The sequence below is a fragment of the Carassius carassius genome, chromosome 34 (genome assembly GCF_963082965.1).
Source record: "Carassius carassius chromosome 34, fCarCar2.1, whole genome shotgun sequence".
Taxonomy (NCBI): Eukaryota; Metazoa; Chordata; class Actinopteri; order Cypriniformes; family Cyprinidae; genus Carassius; species Carassius carassius.
This window is the reverse complement of record NC_081788.1, coordinates 8,571,212-8,590,885: the sequence shown is the minus strand read 5'-3', so window position 1 is coordinate 8,590,885 and position 19,674 is coordinate 8,571,212. Positions and strand designations below refer to the sequence as shown.

Genomic DNA, 19,674 nt, shown 5'->3' with positions numbered 1-19,674 from the left:
TGTGCAAAGTCTTTCACTGCAGCGTAAATGTCGAAGTTGCTCAATACTCTCAATGCTCACAGTCCTGGAAAACATAGAAACTTTAGAGTATTTGAAATTTGTTATTTTAACTTTTAAAAGTCATGGAAATTTAATAAAATCTTAAAAGGTCATGGAAAGAAATCATCAGTTTATGCATCAGCCATAGCTGTTCCTATCAAAGTCTGTTATATATTTATATGTAAGTGTGTGTGATGCGTATGTACCTTAGGGGTGTTATCCACACGGACGGCACCAGTTTCGGTATTGAACCGTTGGAAGGTTCCACGAGTGATGAACACTTGGTGTATCGTTTGGAGGATGTCAAGACCGAAACTCTCAGCTGTGGAACCCCTCACTTACATAACCATGATGACGAAGCTTCAACAAGTCAGCCTACAGACAGCCACGTCCATAACATCACATTTGGTCAAGCTGGCAGCCATCTAATTAGGGTGAGTTACTCTATCGAGACGGATTGAAATATGGATAGTGAAGTATACCTGGCCCTTTAGGCTACACCACAGTCATTTTATAGTAGTTTAATTCTGTATTTATGTTCCTTAAGTTAGCCTGTGGTTTAATGTTAGAATTAATTATAATAATTTAAATTGTCAAGTCATAATATTAGCAATGCTTGTGTTGGCAAACAAGGCTGAAAATAAAACTAAATGTCTTGTCTGTCCAAACAGAAAAAGAGAGCAGTGCTGCACCAGACACACTATGTGGAACTGCTGCTGGTGGTGGATCATGAGAGAGTAAGTTATCTAGCTCTTGCACCAGGGATGGTTCTAGGATAAGAGGATATTTGGGGCTTAGCTCAGAGACATCCAAGCCAAAAATATGTTTATAAGCTACATTGGCTAAGTGTTTTTATTGTTTAAAAGACCCAAGTATAATTAAACACGCAGGGCTCTGTACACTTATATTTTTAAGGATATCTTCTACATGCATATACATTGCACTTACAAATTGCATAAATAATGTTATAAGATCCGTGTTTTAAATATAAAAAATTGGAATACAGAAATATAAATAGGAAAATATGATTTTTGTTTAAATAGGCATATAGAACAAAAATTTCCAGTAAGTGGCAGCAAGTCACTGTGTCATGAATGACTCATTGAGTAATTTATTCAATCGATTCCTTCAAAAGGCTGATTCATTCAGGAGCCAAGTGAAGCTGTTTTATGAATGGGTCATTGAATCACTGACTCACCCAACTCGTTCAAAAATGTAGATCCATTCAGTGACGAAGTAAGAAACTCCCTGAGTCCCAATGTTCATACTATCTATCCAAAATAGTATATGCGATTAGAAAAGCCTAAATTTGTCCCAAAGCAAAGTATTTGGAAAAGAGTATGCCAAAAGTCCCCGGATGGTCCAATATTTCAGGTAGATTTTTGAAGCGTGGATCCGTGCACACTCGAATGGCTAATGGCTCATTTATATGACCACAGTTTTAATACAAATACCATGATTAAACGATGGATAGTGTGGCAAAACCATGGTTAATTTGTAGTTACCATGGTTTAACTATAGTAACCATGTTTTTTGTTGTTGTTTTTTTTGTAGTAAATCCATGGTTAATTTTCATGGCTTTGTTTGGATCCATGCTTGTTAGGGAAATAGAGCAAGACAAAACTGTCTCTACAATTGAAGTAATTTAATATTAACTTCTTGTTTATTACATTGTTGCCTTGACATAAAGAAAAGTCTTCCACAGACCAGGCTAACCAAACTGTTTATCGCTCTAAATGTGTGTGTCCTAGGAAGAATGTGCATATAATATGATTAAAAAAATCTATATTTGTTGCTTCATAATGACAGGGCTTAGTAACAAAAACCTAATTTGACAGATTGCTAGATCAGTTTTATAGCGATAAGTTACAGATACCTGAAACAGCTGCATCTTGCCGTTTAATAGATCTAGTAAAGTACACGCCATCGAACTGCCTGGCTCCAAAAGCTCTCATCTCATTGGCTGGATCGCATAGACCCTATTACTTCTTAATGATGGCTGGCCGGTTTACATGTCGGTCAGAAGTACGATCCTCAGTGGGTGGATCTTGTCAGGAGTTAATGACAATGTAAGTAGACACTGTTAGATGTGCAGAGATGTGTGTTTCGAATAGAAATTATTTTATTTTGCATGAAAGCTCCATTATGATGCGTACAAGGCATAGTAATAAAAACATTCAGGGTTTTACTGAAAACATTCAGGGCTTTAGCCCCTTTAGCCCACCCCTAGTGCCACCCCTGTCTTGCACCATCTTCTCTTTTCCCATTGTCTGATGGTTATGTTGCACTCAGGGAAATGTCAATCAGTAGCTCTTAAACTTAGTCTGAGAGGAAGTGAGGAGAGAGTTATTGAACATTTGGAGATTTGTGGGATGAAAATGTGTGCTTGCCTCTACCTGGGTAATTTAAGCATTGATGTGAGAATTATGTCCAATTTCTGAAACCCTTCCTAGTTTTTCTATTTCCTCTTTTTTACAGTATAACTACAAAAAAAAGAATCAAACAGCAGTCCGTGAGGAGATGGTTCAGATCGCTAACTATGTTGATAGTGTAAGTACATGTTTTAAAATGAATGCAAAGATGGCATCCAATTATGTCACTAAATTGTGATTATTAAGAGGCCTAGTAATTTCCTGTCTTGATCTCTTTGTCCTGCTTTCCCTTAGATGTACATGGCTCTGAACATCCGTATTGTGTTGGTGGGGCTGGAGATCTGGTCTCAGCAGAACTTCATCAATACTGATGGCAGTGCTGGAGAAGTGCTGGGCCGCTTTACTCAGTGGAGAGAGAAAGAGCTAGTTCACCGTCGTCGCCACGACAGTGCACAGCTCATCATGTACGAGCTTTCTCTGTTACGACCTTTATCAGATGATGGAAGTGGTTTTAAGTGTGTCAGGAGAACATTTTATTATAAAGCATTAATTTTTTAAAATATCACCCAAAGGGAGCATTTACAGAGAGAACAAGGAAAAGGACTTAATACATAGCCTTGCTGCACACCATAAATTATAAAACCATCAATAACCAATGAAACCATCACAATATCAGATGTCAATTTATTTACATAATCAAAATGGTAACAATCTGAGATGAAGGATTTTAACAAGACTTAGGACTTGTCCACGAATGCCAGCCTAATTTTAAAGCCAATCAAAAAGGATATGATTAATTAGATATGAAAATCTGTGCATTAAGTCTTGCTGTGTAAGTGCAATAGACCTGTCACTTGTTCTGTTACCTGTATTGTGTTTCTTTGTTTAATAACTAAATTCTTATTTTATATTTTTTAAAGCAGTGCTTACATAATTTAATATTTTTTGAAGGCTACATGCTAATGTTTTAATGCATTTTTAGTAGCAAAAATAATTAACGAGTTTTATTTATTTGATCATTTTATTTTCAAATATTTCAAGCCAGTTAAAAAAGAACTATTCGAATAAAATTGTTAAAAATAGTTTTTGCAATGGTACCGAAATTGGCATCTAGAAATGCGTTATTTTATAGGTATTGGTTTCCGACTACTGAAATTTTGTTACCGGGACAGCACTGCTTTCTATAAGCCTGTCAAAGTATGCACATCTTGCAGTTTTCAGGACTTGCTCATAGCTGGAAACACTGTTACTCCAAGTGCTTTGAAAAACCTCCAGATTAAGTTTTTGCACTAGTAGCTATGTTAAGAATGTGAATCCTCAATAACCTCTAGATCTGAGTGTTCATAAATCTGTGCCGAAAGAAAAATTTCCTTTGCATTGAACGTCAAGTAAAATCCTGTTTTCCAGACTGGTCGTATTAATTGTTCTGTGAACAATGATATACAGTTTTGGCAGTCTGATTCTCTCTCTCTCTTCACAGAAATAAAGGATTTGGTGGAACAGCAGGCATGGCTTTTGTTGGCACGGCTTGTTCCAGAAGTCATGGTGGTGGAATTAATTCGGTATGATGCCTGTGATCCACTCCTCATATGCTACAGATACTCACTCACACCCGCTGTTTCAGTGTCTGCTGAACAGTGACTTTCACCAGTATCTGTGTTTATGTGTGTGTGTGTGTGTGTGTGTGTGTGTGTGTGTGTGTGTGTGTGTGTTTGTGTTTTCCCCTCAGTTCACCAATAATAATGTGATGCCGTTCGCCTCCATCGTGGCTCATGAGCTGGGTCACAATCTCGGGATGAACCATGATGATGGCCGAAACTGTAAATGCGATGACACACACTGCATTATGAACTCAGGGGCAACGTGAGTGTTTCTGTAAAAAAATTTCATATGCAGTGAGATTTTTGTAAATGTTATTCAATGATCTGTCTTTTTGTCCTTGGTTTCTTTCTCTTTTTCTCTCAGTGGTTCTCAGAACTTCAGCAGCTGTAGTGCTGATGACTTTGAGAAGATGATCTTGAACTCAGGTGGCCGCTGTCTGCTGAACATACCGCGGCCGGACGAGGCATACAGCACCCCCTTCTGCGGGAACAAGCTGGTAGACGTGGGAGAAGAGTGCGACTGCGGGTCAGAGGAAGTGAGTCGGCTGCTTCTAGATCCGTTTTGTGATTTGTTTAGTTATTGGATGAAGAGAGCTCATCCTGATTTCACTTTTTTTGAAGATGATTTAATAACTTTAGTAACAGCTGATTTAGTAACTTGATCCAGTGATGGTAAAGTTTATGATGAAGACCAGAGTTGCAACAACTAATCAATAAAATCAGTGCTAATACTAATGAATGTAGTTATAATAATAGTTTGTTGCAGTCGTAATAAAGACTAAAAAGAATTTCTGAAGGTTGTTAATGTGAATGTTCCAGGAGTGTGAGAAGGAACTGTGCTGTGAGCCGAAGACGTGTAAGCTGAGGTCAGGTGCTCAGTGTGCGTACGGGGTCTGCTGCAAGAACTGCAGGGTAATTACAACCTTTTCTAACACTACAGCGCTGCTCCAGCCCCAGAGATGCAGTGTTGCCATTGTTAGCTAAAACTATTAAAAATCCTTTCTGGTAACTGAAATAGAGCTGATATTAAATATAAATATTAGTTAAGTTAAACATTTTAATTCGAAATGCTGACTTGAAAAATAACCTAAATAAAATGAGTTTATGTTGACATGCAAAAATGACTTAAGCTAAAATAAATAAATCTAATCTAAAAAAAACATCAAGATATAGTAATAATAATAAAAAAACTAATTTATAACAAAATTGCTAATATTTAAACTAAAATGAAAATGAATACTGAAAATATAAAAATAAAAGCTCATTTAAAAGACTATGATAGTATATAAATAATACTAAAATAAAACATCCAGTTTTGTAAAAAAACTTGCTGTTTTATAAGATACTTCGCTCTGGCCAAATTGTAAGGGAATATTGCATGTGACCTTTACACAGTGAGTAAAAATTTGGCTAGTTAGGATATATATTTATTTTCTACCACTGCATCAAATTTTACATCTCAGCTTACTAGGACAGAGCTAATATATACATGAATATGCCATCTGACAATATGCAGTAGTACTTTTTGCTTAGGTGGTCAGATTTTTTAAATGTAATATTTTCTCTCTCTGTCTGTCAGTTTATGCCTGGTGGTACAGTGTGCAGAAGCAGCACTGATGAATGCGACTTGCCGGAGTACTGTAATGGCTCATCTGCCCTCTGTCAGAACGACGTCTTTAAACAAGATGGCCATCCCTGCAAACAAGGCCAGGCTTACTGTTACAACGGCCAGTGCCAGCACTACGACACCCAGTGTCAGGCCATATTCGGCACGAGTGAGTATACGATGTTGTACTTGTTGGTGTGGGCGATACAAGTATTACGAATAGCGTTTATCGAATATTGATTACTAGACACAGAATAATGTTATATTCTGCCCTGATTTAAAATCACAAACCAGGTTTCAAAATGATTATGGGACATAAAAAGGAAATAAATAGATTGACATAGTGACGCATCTACAAATTCTGATCTTTTACATATTTCTTTAGTATAGTATATGAGATTAAATTAATGAGGGTCTGACTGATATCATAATTATGATATTTTTAAATATTCTGGACTTTTAAAAATGCACACAATAGAACAGATAGATATTAAAACTAACAGCAGAGCAGTAATATGTTTAATGTATTGGAAATGACTCAGTGGTGGCCTCTGTTGATAAACTAACTGACCTGCGGCTCCACCAACAGCGCAGACAATACTGTTCAAAAGTCTCTTTTGCTCATTAAGGCTGAAAAAACTGCACAAAATACAGTAAAAACAGTAATATTGTGAAGTAGCATTACAATTTAAAATAAAAGTTTCTATTTGAATATAAATCATTTATTCCTGTGATGCAAAGCTGAATTTTCAGCATCGTTACTCCAGTCTTCAGTGTCACATGATCCTTCAGAAATCATTCTGACACCAAACATTTGAACAGTAAGAAGATATGTTGTCACAACTGATCTATATATCTCTATTATATATCAGTGGTTATCACACATTATCACAAATAGAAACTCTGTGTAGTCAATTTTTAATTTTTTTATTTGATGTGCTAAATAACTAAAAGTAACATTTTAATAAAAGTTAATAAAAATATATTGACACATTTAACTAATAAAAACACAACAAAATAACTAAAACAGAAAAAGAAAAAAAAAATTTGTGTATATACATATATAGTGTAGTTTAGTTTTTGTTTCAAATGAAAGACAATAAAGAAGTTAATTGATGTTCTGTAAATCTTTGTGTGTGTGTGTGCGTGTGTGTGTGTGTGTGTGTGTGTGTGTGTAGGGGCTAAAGCTGCTCCTAAGCTGTGTTTTATGGATGTCAACTCTAAAGGCGATCGGTTTGGAAACTGTGGTTACAATTCCAGCGGATTCAGGAAGTGTGAGAGCAGGTACAGCACGGCAAGAAACACAGCATTACAGTTCAGTTCAAATTCACACCCATTTTGCCCGACCCTCATAAGAACACACACACTGTCTTACTCTCAGGAACGCCATCTGCGGGAAGCTGCAGTGCGAGAACGTTCAGTCGTCGGTCATATTTGGCATCAAGCCGTCCATCATCCAGACCCCCATCGCTGACACTACCTGCTGGGGCGTGGACTTCCTCCTGGGCTCGGACGTGCCTGATCCCGGCATGGTCAATGAGGGCACCAAGTGTGATGAAAATAAGGTGATGGGGAAAAGAAACATTGACCAACTTACTGAACCATATATCTTGCTTTATTATGTGCGCAGATTGGCAAAACATGTTTATTGAAGTGTTTAGCCACTTTTACGTATTTTTTTCTCAAGATTTTACAATTTCATCTATAAACTATGTGAACATTTTTGACTTTGGAAAACTTACCACTTACATGTGTATGTGTTGCAGGTTTGTCTGAATTTTGAGTGCAAAAGTGCAGACGAGCTGAATTATGACTGTGATGTAGAAAAGAAATGCCACGGCCATGGGGTACATATGCATTCACTTCCGTACCACCCTTTAAATATAACCTTTTACATACAGTACACCTGTTTTCAGATCCTAAATACCTAGAGTTCAGCTTCATAAAATGTTTGCTGAGTGTGTATATTTGTGCTTCAGGTGTGTAACAGCAATAAAAACTGCCACTGTGAATACGGCTGGGCTCCTCCGTTCTGTGAGGCCTCTGGTTATGGAGGAAGTGTCGACAGTGGCCCCACCTGGAACGGTAAGACTGCTTAAACAACAGCACAGCTAGAGCTCCACAGAGAATTATCAGTCCTTTCATGTCATAACCTCCAGTGGAATCGCCCAAATCTGCTATGGTAAATTAAAGTCTTCCCCTTTCTCTGAATTTCACACAGAAAAAGATACTTCAACAAGGGATGGTCTGCTTGTGTTCTTTTTCCTGGTTCTTCCTCTCCTGATGTTGGGCTTGTACGTGTTCTTCAAGAGGAATGAGCTGAAGCGCCGCTTTTTCAGAAAGAAACGCTCTCAGGGCTACGAGTGAGTAGAGTTTCACTGCACTGTAATAATGTCATCAACAAACCCAGTATGTTAAGTAAGTTATGTTTAACTGATATTTTATGATAATTACAACAGTGAACGACTTATTGAAATTGATGCATAACCCAATAAAATGAAGCAAGTTTTAATTTAATTTAATTTTATTTTTTATTTTATTTTATTTTATTTTATTTTTGAATTTCTGATCATTTGTTATGGAATCGTAATGAATAATCAAATCTTAGAACAAACTTAATAGCTAAATAATGAATTAAAAGCATAGAGTTAAAACAGTTTATATTATAGTATATATTGTGTGTGTGTGTGTGTGTGTGTGTGTGTGTGTGTGTGTGTGTGTGTGCTTTTTTGAAAACTACAGATCGTATTTCCAGCATTTTTGTATCCTGCTCATGGATAGTCTGATTGAGTGCAGTGCTTTATGGGTGTTGTAGTCCTACCTGTTTTCACCACAGCCGCTTTTCTCATGTTACTGCTCATTCAGTTGTTGTTGTTGTTGTTGTTGTTGTTGTTGTTAAAATGTTTTAAACTAATGATGTTCAGTGTGATCAGTATAACCTAGACATTTGTAGTAGTAATACTGATCATCTGTCTCTGGTTGTTCCTCAGAGCTGACAGCAGACCGCAGACTACGGTGTCCCAGCGGGGAAACCCCAGCAGTATAGTGAAGGATGGGGTGAGTGGCTCTTTACTGACTACCACACTGTCAGCGTTTAACTCACTCAATGTAGTGCTAACATCAGTCTAACAGTAGAACTATTATAACTAACCTAATGTACTGCACCTTTAGATTTGAGACATTTTTTCAGCTTATGTGCCTGAACATAACATGACCGTCCCATTGAACACCTGAGGAATGACAAAACAAACTTAACCAGCTAGTAAATCAGTTCATTAGTGCGTGAAGAGGGAATACCGATGTGAAACATTCTTTGTTTGACATTTATATTTTCAGTTTGACAGATATTTGTAAAGAACAAATTATGGGAAATTCTGAGAAATTATCTGTGAAATGTTTACATCTGGTATTATTATTGATCTGACCACAAGTGGACATCACTAAATACAGGTGTGAACGGGGTCCCAAAATGAGCTTTTGAGCTTGTTCACTTTTAACCACTTCAATAGGGAGTCGAAAACACATCTGAACGGATTGCGCTCGTAGTGTGAACGCTCATGTGGTCGCAAAAATTGAATTAAATGACACATGATAGGAATTAAATAAATAGGCCTACATAAAACATGTTTCAGTTAAATAATTAACAAATAAAAAAAAGAGAGATCTGTTTTGTTTAATTTTTATGACAGCACCACAGGTTCAAAGGAAACTGAGACGGCTGAAAGTGCATCCTGTGTGTTTTATTTATTTTACAAAGGCATAGTTTTTTCATATTATGAGTATACATTACAGTACATGAATAGAAGTAAACCACTTCAAATGATATTTTACTCCTATCTGTATGACCAAGTATGTCAGAATTATTTTAGTTTTTTCCGCAGTGATGAGGACAATGTCCCTGATCATGCCAGAGCCTCTCGTGTGCTCACAACATATCATTTATAACACTGCCTGTACTGTTTATATTGAATACCATATTAAATTAGTTTTATTTTAGAATTGTATATATCATTTTATATAATTGAATAGCTACTTATATGTTCTGATTACTGGTTAAATGTAAGAAATTTGCTAATAACTTATAGGTGTCTATTTATTTATTTTTTGTTCTCGGTTCAGTTATTACTGAAATGTGTAGCAGAATTTATAATATGCAGCAAACATTTTTTAGTTTTGGACAAAAAATAAATCCCACAGCTCAGTGAATTGAGTGAGCTTATTTCACAATATTAGCCTGCATACAGTGGCCCATAGACCCTGCCCTCAAATGAAGTCAGGACAGAAGTGGTCAAAAGTGGACAGAAGAGATGGATTAAAACACCAGGTGTGAACGGGAATCCTTGTAAACCGATCGACCAAAACGTGTAAACAGAGCCCTAGACAATAACAGAATGTCTCTGTTTTGAGCTCATCTACTGCTGATATAAAGATAATGACCAGGCTCCTCTCTTTTTCTCTTCTATGATAAAGCACCAGGCTCAGTTATTGCCACCAGCAGAGGTAAATATTAATTTATGAGGGTTTTTCTGTATTTGTACTGTGGGGCATCTCTGCTGCTGCTTTCTGTCTCTCCCTGCACTTTGTCTTTTGAAAGAAGAACAAAACCCCTGTATACTGTCAAAGCAGTATCTTGCACATGAATAATAATATTTAACTATTTTTTTAATAAAACCATAATTCTAACTATTAATATCTCTGATTTACTCTTACTAACCATGTCTTAATGTATAAAACAAAAATAACTTTCACATCAGCTCTGAGTTGCATTGAGCTTTTATCTTTTAATTTTCTTTCAGACCTTCTTGGTTCATATCATATCATTCTGCTCTAGTCCTCTAAAGAAGGAAGACCTGAAGTAGTGTAACATGGATATTCATAATGGTTTACAGCTTATATCAAGATTTATTTTTGTGTAATGGGGTTAAATGCATCAGTGTGCAATTACCCAATTATTTAATATACATAAGAAATTACGGTTGCACTTTATTTTACAGTACGTGTACTTACATGTACTTATAGTGTACTTACAGTGTATTTATCTAAGAAAGTTCTGGTAATACAAGGTAACTACATGGGGTAGAGTTAGGTTTAGGGGTAGGTTCAGGGTTAGTACCTAGTTATTACATAGTTATTGTAATTACTATTATAAGTACATAGTATGTACACGAGGAACAGGACTGTAAAATAAAGTGCTACTGAAATTACTGTACTGTGATGTACTGAATAATTATAATGGCCAGGCAAGTGCAAAATTTGATTATTTGGGCATTATTTATGGACAATGGCTAATGGTACATTATTGAGTCCTATGAAGGGATAGTTCACCCACAAATTAAAATTCTGTAATCGTTTATTCACCCTTATGCCGTTCCAAACCTGTATGACTTACTTTCTTATGCTGAACATTAAAGAAGATATTTTGAAGATTGCTGGTAATCAGACAGTTGGTGGTTCCCATCGACTTCCGTAGAACGAAAATAAATACTATGGAAGTCAATGGAGCTATCAACTTAAGGGTGAATTAAAAAAATGACAGAATTTTAAATTTTGGTTGAACTATTCCTTTAACTCTGAATGATGTTAATTCATTTGAAGACGTTTAAGTTACCTGTCACCCATATGCTTGTTCAGCGGTAACATGAGTTTCTTTCACTTCAAAGGTGGTTCAGACTAATAAATCAGCCTCTGTGCCGTCTTATGCTGGCAGACCGCCACCACCTCCATTTGCACGGTAATAATACACAGTATTGTTCAAAAGCTTTTTTTTATTATTTATATTTTATTCACCAAGGACACATATTAAACTGTTGAAAAATGTGACTGTAAATACATTAATAATGTTACACATGATTCTGTTTCAAATAAATGATAAATACTGTTCTTTTGAAGAATCCTTAAGGAAAAAAAATGCATCACAGTTTCCGAACAAATATTAAGCATTAAGTAATGATGCTAAGAATTCAGCTTTGCATGACAGGAAAAAAAAGTAAAAAAAAAAAAGGAAACTTTTTTTTTTAAATTGTAATAATTTTTTCAAAATATTACTTTTTACTGTATGTTTGATCAAATAAATGCAGCCTTGAAGAAATTCAAAAATCTTACCAAAACGTAGCTGCCTACATAGACAGGCGTCTTAGTAGCATCCTAATCATAAAGCCTCATAAGGCGCTGATATGTGACGTTCTACAAAGGCAGCAACATTTTGAAAGCATCAAATGCTCATGAATCCAGTTTCTATAGAGCTTACTCCTGACTTCAGTCCTGTACTCCACAGACCACCTGCTCCAACCCAACATCTGATGCCTCAGAGACCAGCGCCTGCACCCCCAGTATAACACACAACACACGTCCAACTGACAGTTGTATTTCTGTCTGGGATGGACGGGCCACGTGTGAAATGTGCAGTGGGAAGAGTCTAGGACGGACAAATCAGGTGGTCCCAACCTCTCTCCCACTTATTCTCCCCCTCCGTCTGCAAACAGCTGTTAACTGTCAATCAAACAGAGATGGTCACTGTTGCGAATGAAACCTCCACTCAACAATACACCACAGAGTTTGTGTGTGATGTGGGCGAGAAAACTCTTCAGCCAATTAAACACCTCCCACCTGTCACCCGACAAAAGATGTCAATGGCAACACACCGATCTCCTTAATTGTGTTAATGTTTCTTATGTGCTATATAGGACCACTGCGACTGATTGCACTTCAGTAATATCCACTGTTTATAGGAATGTACAGAGACCCTTTTATCATAGGCTATCATGTTTATTCCTTCCCGCTTTTTTACACTTTTTGGTGCAAATTTTATTCTGAACATCACATTTAGTCATTTCCCCCCTAAAAAAACGTGTTATATAAAACCTGAATGTGATTAATTTAGTTTATGAGGCATCCTTAATATTTTGCAAGGTTATCAAGTCATTAGTAGTATCTAAACGGCTCATGGTAACTGCAAATCGTTTTCTTTTGCACTGTGGTGCAAAATATTCCTAAATTAGGTTTTCTAAAATGGCAGTGCAAGACGAAGTGATTTTGTTTTTAACATTTGAAGTTGTTTTTACCCGACACAGTGATTTAAATCTATAATTTTACCATTTATACATAGCTTTATTGACATACTTTTATTTATACACAACGTTTATAGCAAATCTATTTTTTACTTTATTTGCCAAGTGAAATTCTGTCCCCGCTGAGCTAAAAAATCAGGTAAACATGAAAACTGACTGATTTGTGACATTTTATGCTTGACTGCTGGTTTTAGTGTGGTGTTACCTTTTTTGTTTTTTAACTACAGACAACAATAACAATGAAAGCAAAATAGAAGCTTTTCTCCTATTGTTTTCAAGGGCTACATGACTTTATGCATGATATCACATACTATGCCATAAACACAAAGTCTCTTCCTTGCTGGAACAGTTAAGTAATAACAAAAAGAACATTTTTTCTGCATGTTTCATATAGACCTCTTTGTTTGTGATGGTTGTAATACCACAAGAGGTAGAGTATGTGTATACAGTCATGCACCTCAAACAAACACACAGACATGTCTGTTGTAGAGTACATTGGACAGTATCCTCATACTAGGACATTTTTCATCACAAAGTCAGCCAAGTGCCATACAATACATGTCTGATAACAATAAGAGTTATTTTACATCTGTGTATTATGTTAATGTGTATGATTGACAGAATGAATGATAGATTCCCCTCTTCTTGCACTGCATTTCCATTTGTGTGTAATGACAGGTCAAGCAGCTGGTAGCAGTTGTGGATTCTGGATTATTCATGTTTTATTGATCAAGAATATTCTCTACCTTCAGTGTGATGGATGATGATTTCGGGTTTTGCATATGAAAATAAAAATCACTGGTATGTTTTTAATTCGCTGTTAAGTGTATTTTAAATATCATTTACATAGCATTGCAAATATGTACTGGAGAGCTACTGGCATGATACTACAGTAATTTCATCATACATACGTGTATATAACCATATAAATAAGCAAAAACATATATACTTAAGCATATTATTCAAAATCTATCTTGAGACTAGTGAACTCTATCAAACTCATACCCAATTATTTTTTGAGCCTGAACTTTTCAGTGAATCGGTGTCATGAACTAGTCAGCCATGCTTTTGGAAATTTATAGAGCAAGCAAATTATTGATCATAAAAAAAAAAAAAATAGATGATGGTACCAGTATGTAGTTCTGGTCAAAAACAGTGAAAAGGCTTGCAAGAAAAAAACACTATTGTCAGTGTTGTTTTAGTGTTTATTTATACACAATAATTTTACATATTTATATTTAGCTTTTTATTGCATTTTTTTATTGTTTCGGTAGTTTAATTAGTAGTTGAAACTTATTTTAGTTAGTTAACAAGGCATCGTTTCTGTTTCTTTTTCTAAACATTTTTAAGGCTTTCGTCTAATATTTAGATTTTTATCTTATTTTAGTGTTATTTAAATTTTTAATAATAATAAAAAAACTGTTTATATTTACTGGTTCATGAAAACACCCAAGGAGCTCCAAAAGACAGGCCTGTGCTACAAAAATCATGACAAAAATACATTTGCCATAAATCCATAATCAGTCACACATCTAATGTAACGTTACGCCCTTGGCGTTTACTTTCCACATCATGTGAAATTGTATTATTTTACTCTGGCCGACAGTAGAAACTTCCCAGAAGTGCCTGAAATCGTAATTAATAATTAAATGGTTTTATTAAAACGTTTACAGCAATTATGAAAAATATTGTTTGTTGACATAACTGGAACATTAGGATCGACAGATGTCACGCGATGACGTAATTACGTTCTAATTAAGAACCGCTGAATCAATTTGAAAGGTTCTTTGAGGAAACATAGTTAATGGTCCATTTGTGAAAGAAGGAAGAGGAAATAGTTTTAAACTTCAGACTTATCACCCAAGGTTAATTTGCCATCAGTCGAGACAAGATGGCGACCAAGACAGACGTATGTTGAAACGCTCTGAAGGGTTTGATTTTATCCTCTTTCTGTGAAGACTCTTCGTGTGTTAAATCTTTCAAAAAACGAACTTGAAACTATAGTCTATAATACTGTAATAGCAAACTTTATTTTTTCGCTTGGAAAAAATACTAAGAAGTTGCTGATCTAGATCCGTCACCGCGTGACGCACGACAAGGTTAATTTGCCATCCAACACTGTAGGTGGCGATAATGCTCCTTTGGAGTTAATCGCCATTAAAGAAGAAGAAGAAAGGTTCTATGAAAATAAGGTTCAAACAAACCGATTCGCTGGAATGAGTTGGACTTTATGGAATGCCGAAGCTGCCAATTTTAAAAATAAATAAATATACAAATAAATGTAAATAAGAATAAATAAATACATAAATATATAAATAAATATACATAGAAAAGCAAAAAAACGAAAATAAATAATTATTTATACATTTATTTCCATATTTATGTATATATTTATTTTTTCCCATATTTATTTATTTATTCTTTTATTTATTTATACATTTATTCATTTCTACATTTATTTATACATTTATTTATTTATTCATTTATTTCTTCCTACATTTCGTCCTGCGTAGGGTAATGAGGAGGGCTTGGTTTACCTCAGACATAGCAATCGAGCTCAGAGTAAGCAAAGGCGAAGGGTTGAGGCCACAGTGACGCCTATTGTGTGGCGAAATACAATTAGTATAGCTCACTGATGTTGATACGGTCTGTGACTGCGAGTTATATGGTCAAAATCCTTAATCTTACTGTGTGACATGGATAGGCTACTCTTTATTCCGGACATGGCCGTAGAACATTGTTTGGTCTGGATTTGTAAAATGTCCTGGGCTAACAAACATGAAACGGGTACTCTGCAGTGCTTAATTTGTAAATTGCGAGGTCCCGGAACAAAACGGTGTAACGGATGCCGGATGCATGTGACTACAGGAGGGAGAGGTGATGGAGCACTCGCGCAATCACATTGGTCAGCAGTTTAAGTGATTGACTGCATGCATCAGTTGCTTTTAGGGTCTGTATGTTCATGAATAACATGGAAATGCCATGCAATTTTAAAACAACAATTTCCAGGCCTAAAAACGTTTTGAAAAAGTTGTGGAATTTTATTTTACAAATCTCTGTATAATAGAGTCCTAAATTTCGGTGGGGGACTGTGTAGCTATGTCGCATGGTTTTAATAATTCTCGCAGCTTTCAAGTTTATAATGAGGAAAATTCCTGCATTTATTCAACATAGCTTGTAGGTTTGAATAATAAAATTAATCCACACAAAATTTAAGATGAAATAATTCATTCGAAACCAGTCTTCGAATCCATGAACTCTCTCTCGCGCTTCTCAACAGCGCATCTCGTCTGCACAGTGACCTGCTGCACACTGCGACACAAGACTTCACTCGCATCTCGGGACAGCTGATAGAACAGTCACTTGACTAATCGGGTCATTGTTGCATTGTCACAAAAATGTATAATTTGCACACATTTTTAAGTATTTTAAGCCATATGGTACTCGCGCGCTCCGAAGGCTGTATTATGTGCCCCTCACAGTCACATCCAAAGTTCACGCGTAGAAAGCCGCCTCGCGAGTAGCCTATTATATGAGTTATTTTTCGTAGTTTGTTGAGCTTAAGCAATCAAATACACACAATATGATGTCTGTTGTGGGTGTTGACAAATAAAACAATTTCATGGCACACTCTACTTAAACACATGGGGAAAAAAATAAAGAAAAGGGGAAAAAATCAATAATTAAACAACACTGAGTCGTCAGTGTTGGTATTGTATCGGACACTTGCACTTAACATGAGGCTATATGAAAAACAAGCTCAAATGGAGTAAACAGGTTTTTGCTGGCGAATGAGGAGATCGCATCTGAGGCAAGTGCATCGCATTATACGCTTTCATCAACTCTTACAGGTTATATAACATTTATTGTTGCTATATGGGCGATTTGTTTTTCTTGTTGTTTAATTCACTTGGCCAAAATCTCATGATATAAACGATTAAGCACTTATGCACAGGACATTTAAAACGTACAAAAGTAGGCTATATTGGCTTGCGAAAAACCAGTCTTCAAACACACAAAAACATTAGCCTTTACAGACATAGTGTTTGAGTAAAGAAAATAAATAATAATAACGAATTATAATAGAGATATGAATTTTGGATAGTTTTTCACGGCACATCTGGCTATTCTCTGTCTGCCATATGGAAACGCCGCCCCTGGAGGAGGGGGATCCGCCAAAATGAGGTGCCGGATCGGATTTCGGATCGGGACTCTGAGACTGAAGCCCTTGATATTTTCCATTTTTCGGTCAGAACTCACGGAAAGGAAGCAGGGCAGATTTAGGCTACAGTGAAGTCGACGCAAGCATACTGACCAATGCTTTTGAACATTTTTTTTATTCTATTAAGCGGTGGTAATCTTTAGCCTACTTCCATAAACTCATGTCCAGGGGCAACCTTATTAAATGTATGAACGTCACGTTAATCCACATCGATAAATTCAGTTAGAGGATAAGACTGTAGGGCAGTTAGCCTACCACTAAAATCCAACCAGAGCTTCATCAGAGCCATCAATACAGAAGAGATCTTAATGCATTTACACAGAAATTAGCCTACAAGTGCATAGAAATATTATGAAGTGTTTTACATTTTGAAGACATAAATATGACATGGTGGAATCAATGAAGTGATAGACCTACATTTAATATGAAACTAAAACAGACACCAGGTGTCTTAATGTGTGCATTCAATCCACTCGTTTGATTCCTTAAAATACACTGAATCAAAAACAACTCGACGTGTTGAAGCGGATCAGCTTTGGATTTGTTCCTGATCATTTCTATTTAGGCCTATGCGTTATTTAAATAATAATAATAATAATAATAAATAAATGACCAAATATTCAAAAAGTTGGCAGAGAGGGGTCATGTTCAGGGAAACAACATAATTGTTGATAGACTATTTTTCGGGGACATGAGTTTAATGCGCAAACCTGCGTGACCATATAGCAACTATTCAGAAATGGAAATTACGAATACATTAATATTTTGTTTTGAATTTAAGAAAAGTCGATTGAATATTTACAGGTTTGTATCTCGTTATTATTTTCAGAATAGTAAAGTCTTTGTAACCAACCATAGTGATCAAATATCGATGCTATTTATTGTTAAAATTTGTAAAAGTTCCTGTAGGCCAAAAACTGCCAAAAACATAACTAAAAAATAGCTAGTAGCCTACATAACTTTTTAATTTGTATTATTATTCTTTCTTTTTATCAAAACATTATGGAGTCTATTTAAAGGGAATGATTGTGGCGGGGAGTTTGGTCAAACTATGGCAGCAACAATAAATGTTATATAACCTGTAAGAGTTGATGAAAGCGTATAATGCGATGCACTTGCCTCAGATGCGATCTCCTCATTCGCCAGCAAAAACCTGTTTACTCCATTTGAGCTTGTTTTTCATATAGCCTCATGTTAAGTGCAAGTGTCCGATACAATACCAACACTGACGACTCAGTGTTGTTTAATTACTTATTTTTTTTCCCCTTTTCTTTATTTTTTTCCCCATGTGTTTAAGTAGAGTGTGCCATGAAATTGTTTTGTTTGTCAACACCCACAACAGACATCATATTGTGTGTATTTGATTGCTTAAGCTCAACAAACTACGAAAAATAACTCATATAATAGGCTACTCGCGAGGCGGGTTTATACGCGTGAACTTTGGATGTGACTGTGAGGGGCACATAATACAGCCTTCGGAGCGCGCGAATACCATGGCTTAAAATACTTAAAAATGTGTGCAAATTATACATTTTTGTGACAATGCAACAATGACCCGATTAGTCAAGTGACTGTTCTGTCAGCTGTCCCGAGATGCGAGTGAAGTCTTGTGTCGCAGTGTGCAGCAGGTCACTGTGCAGACGAGATGCGCTGATGAGAAGCGTGCGAGAGAGAGTTCATGGATTCGAAGACTGGTTTCGAATGAATTATTTAATCTTAAATTTTGCGTGGATTAATTTTATTATTCAAACCTACAAGCTTTGTTGAATAAATGCAGGAATTTTCCTCATTATAAACTTGAAAGCTGCGAGAATTATTAAAACCATGCGGCATAGCTACACAGTCCCCCACCGAAATTTAGGACTCTATTATACAGAGATTTGTAAAATAAAATTCCACAACTTTTTCAAAACGTTTTTAGGCCTGGAAATTGTTGTTTTAAAATTGCATGGAATTTCCATGTTATTCATGAACATACAGACCCTAAAAGCAACTGATGCATGCAGTCAATCACTTAAACTGCTGACCAATGTGATTGCACGAGTGCTCCATCACCTCTCCCTCCTGTAATCACATGCCGGATCCGTTACCCCGCTTTGTTCCGGGACCTCGCAATTGACAAATTAAGCACTGCAGAGTCCCCGTTTCATGTTTGTTAGCCCAGGACATTTTACAAATCCAGACCAAACGATGTTCTACGGCCATGTCCGGAATAAAGAGTAGCCTATCCATGTCACTCAGTAAGATTTAGGATTTTGACCATATAACTCGCAGTCACAGACCGTATCAACATCAGTGAGCTATACTAATTGTATTTCGCCACACAATAGGCGTCACTGTGGCCTCAACCCTTCGCCTTCGCTTACTCTGAGCTCGATTGCTATGTCTGAGGTAAACTACGCCCTCCTCATTACCCTATGCAGGAAGAAATGTAGGAAGAAATAAATAAATAAATGTATAAATAAATAAATGTTAAAATAAATAAATGTATAAATAAATAAATGTAGAAATGAATAAATGTATAAATAAATAAATAAAAGAATAAATAAATAAATATGGGAAAAAAATAAATATATACATATGGAAATAAATGTATAAATAATTATTTATTTTCGTTTTTTTGCTTTTCTATGTATATTTATTTATATATTTATGTATTTATTTATTCTTATGTACATTTATTTGTATATTTATTTATGTATTTATTTATTTTTAAAATTGGCAGCTTTGGCATTCCATAGGACTTCACTGCAAGTAAAAATGCCGC

General features: G+C 35.9%; 1 protein-coding gene across 1 annotated transcript in view; it reads left to right on the top strand.

The window, feature by feature from the left end:
* The window catches only part of LOC132115427 (disintegrin and metalloproteinase domain-containing protein 9-like), a 41,538-nt gene extending 28,040 nt beyond the window's left edge, over positions 1–13,498 (top strand). The window contains exons 6-23 of the mRNA XM_059523900.1: positions 251–473; positions 711–776; positions 2,518–2,589; positions 2,706–2,875; positions 3,892–3,973; positions 4,141–4,274; positions 4,377–4,548; positions 4,832–4,924; positions 5,592–5,787; positions 6,797–6,902; positions 7,000–7,183; positions 7,385–7,465; positions 7,598–7,703; positions 7,840–7,981; positions 8,609–8,675; positions 10,089–10,118; positions 11,279–11,349; positions 11,893–13,498. Coding sequence (XP_059379883.1) covers positions 251–473; positions 711–776; positions 2,518–2,589; positions 2,706–2,875; positions 3,892–3,973; positions 4,141–4,274; positions 4,377–4,548; positions 4,832–4,924; positions 5,592–5,787; positions 6,797–6,902; positions 7,000–7,183; positions 7,385–7,465; positions 7,598–7,703; positions 7,840–7,981; positions 8,609–8,675; positions 10,089–10,118; positions 11,279–11,349; positions 11,893–11,953 — 2,056 coding nt within the window. The 3' untranslated portion in view covers positions 11,954–13,498. The remainder of the gene's footprint in view (positions 1–250; positions 474–710; positions 777–2,517; positions 2,590–2,705; positions 2,876–3,891; positions 3,974–4,140; positions 4,275–4,376; positions 4,549–4,831; positions 4,925–5,591; positions 5,788–6,796; positions 6,903–6,999; positions 7,184–7,384; positions 7,466–7,597; positions 7,704–7,839; positions 7,982–8,608; positions 8,676–10,088; positions 10,119–11,278; positions 11,350–11,892) is intronic.
* Positions 13,499–19,674: the final 6,176 nt, after the last annotated feature.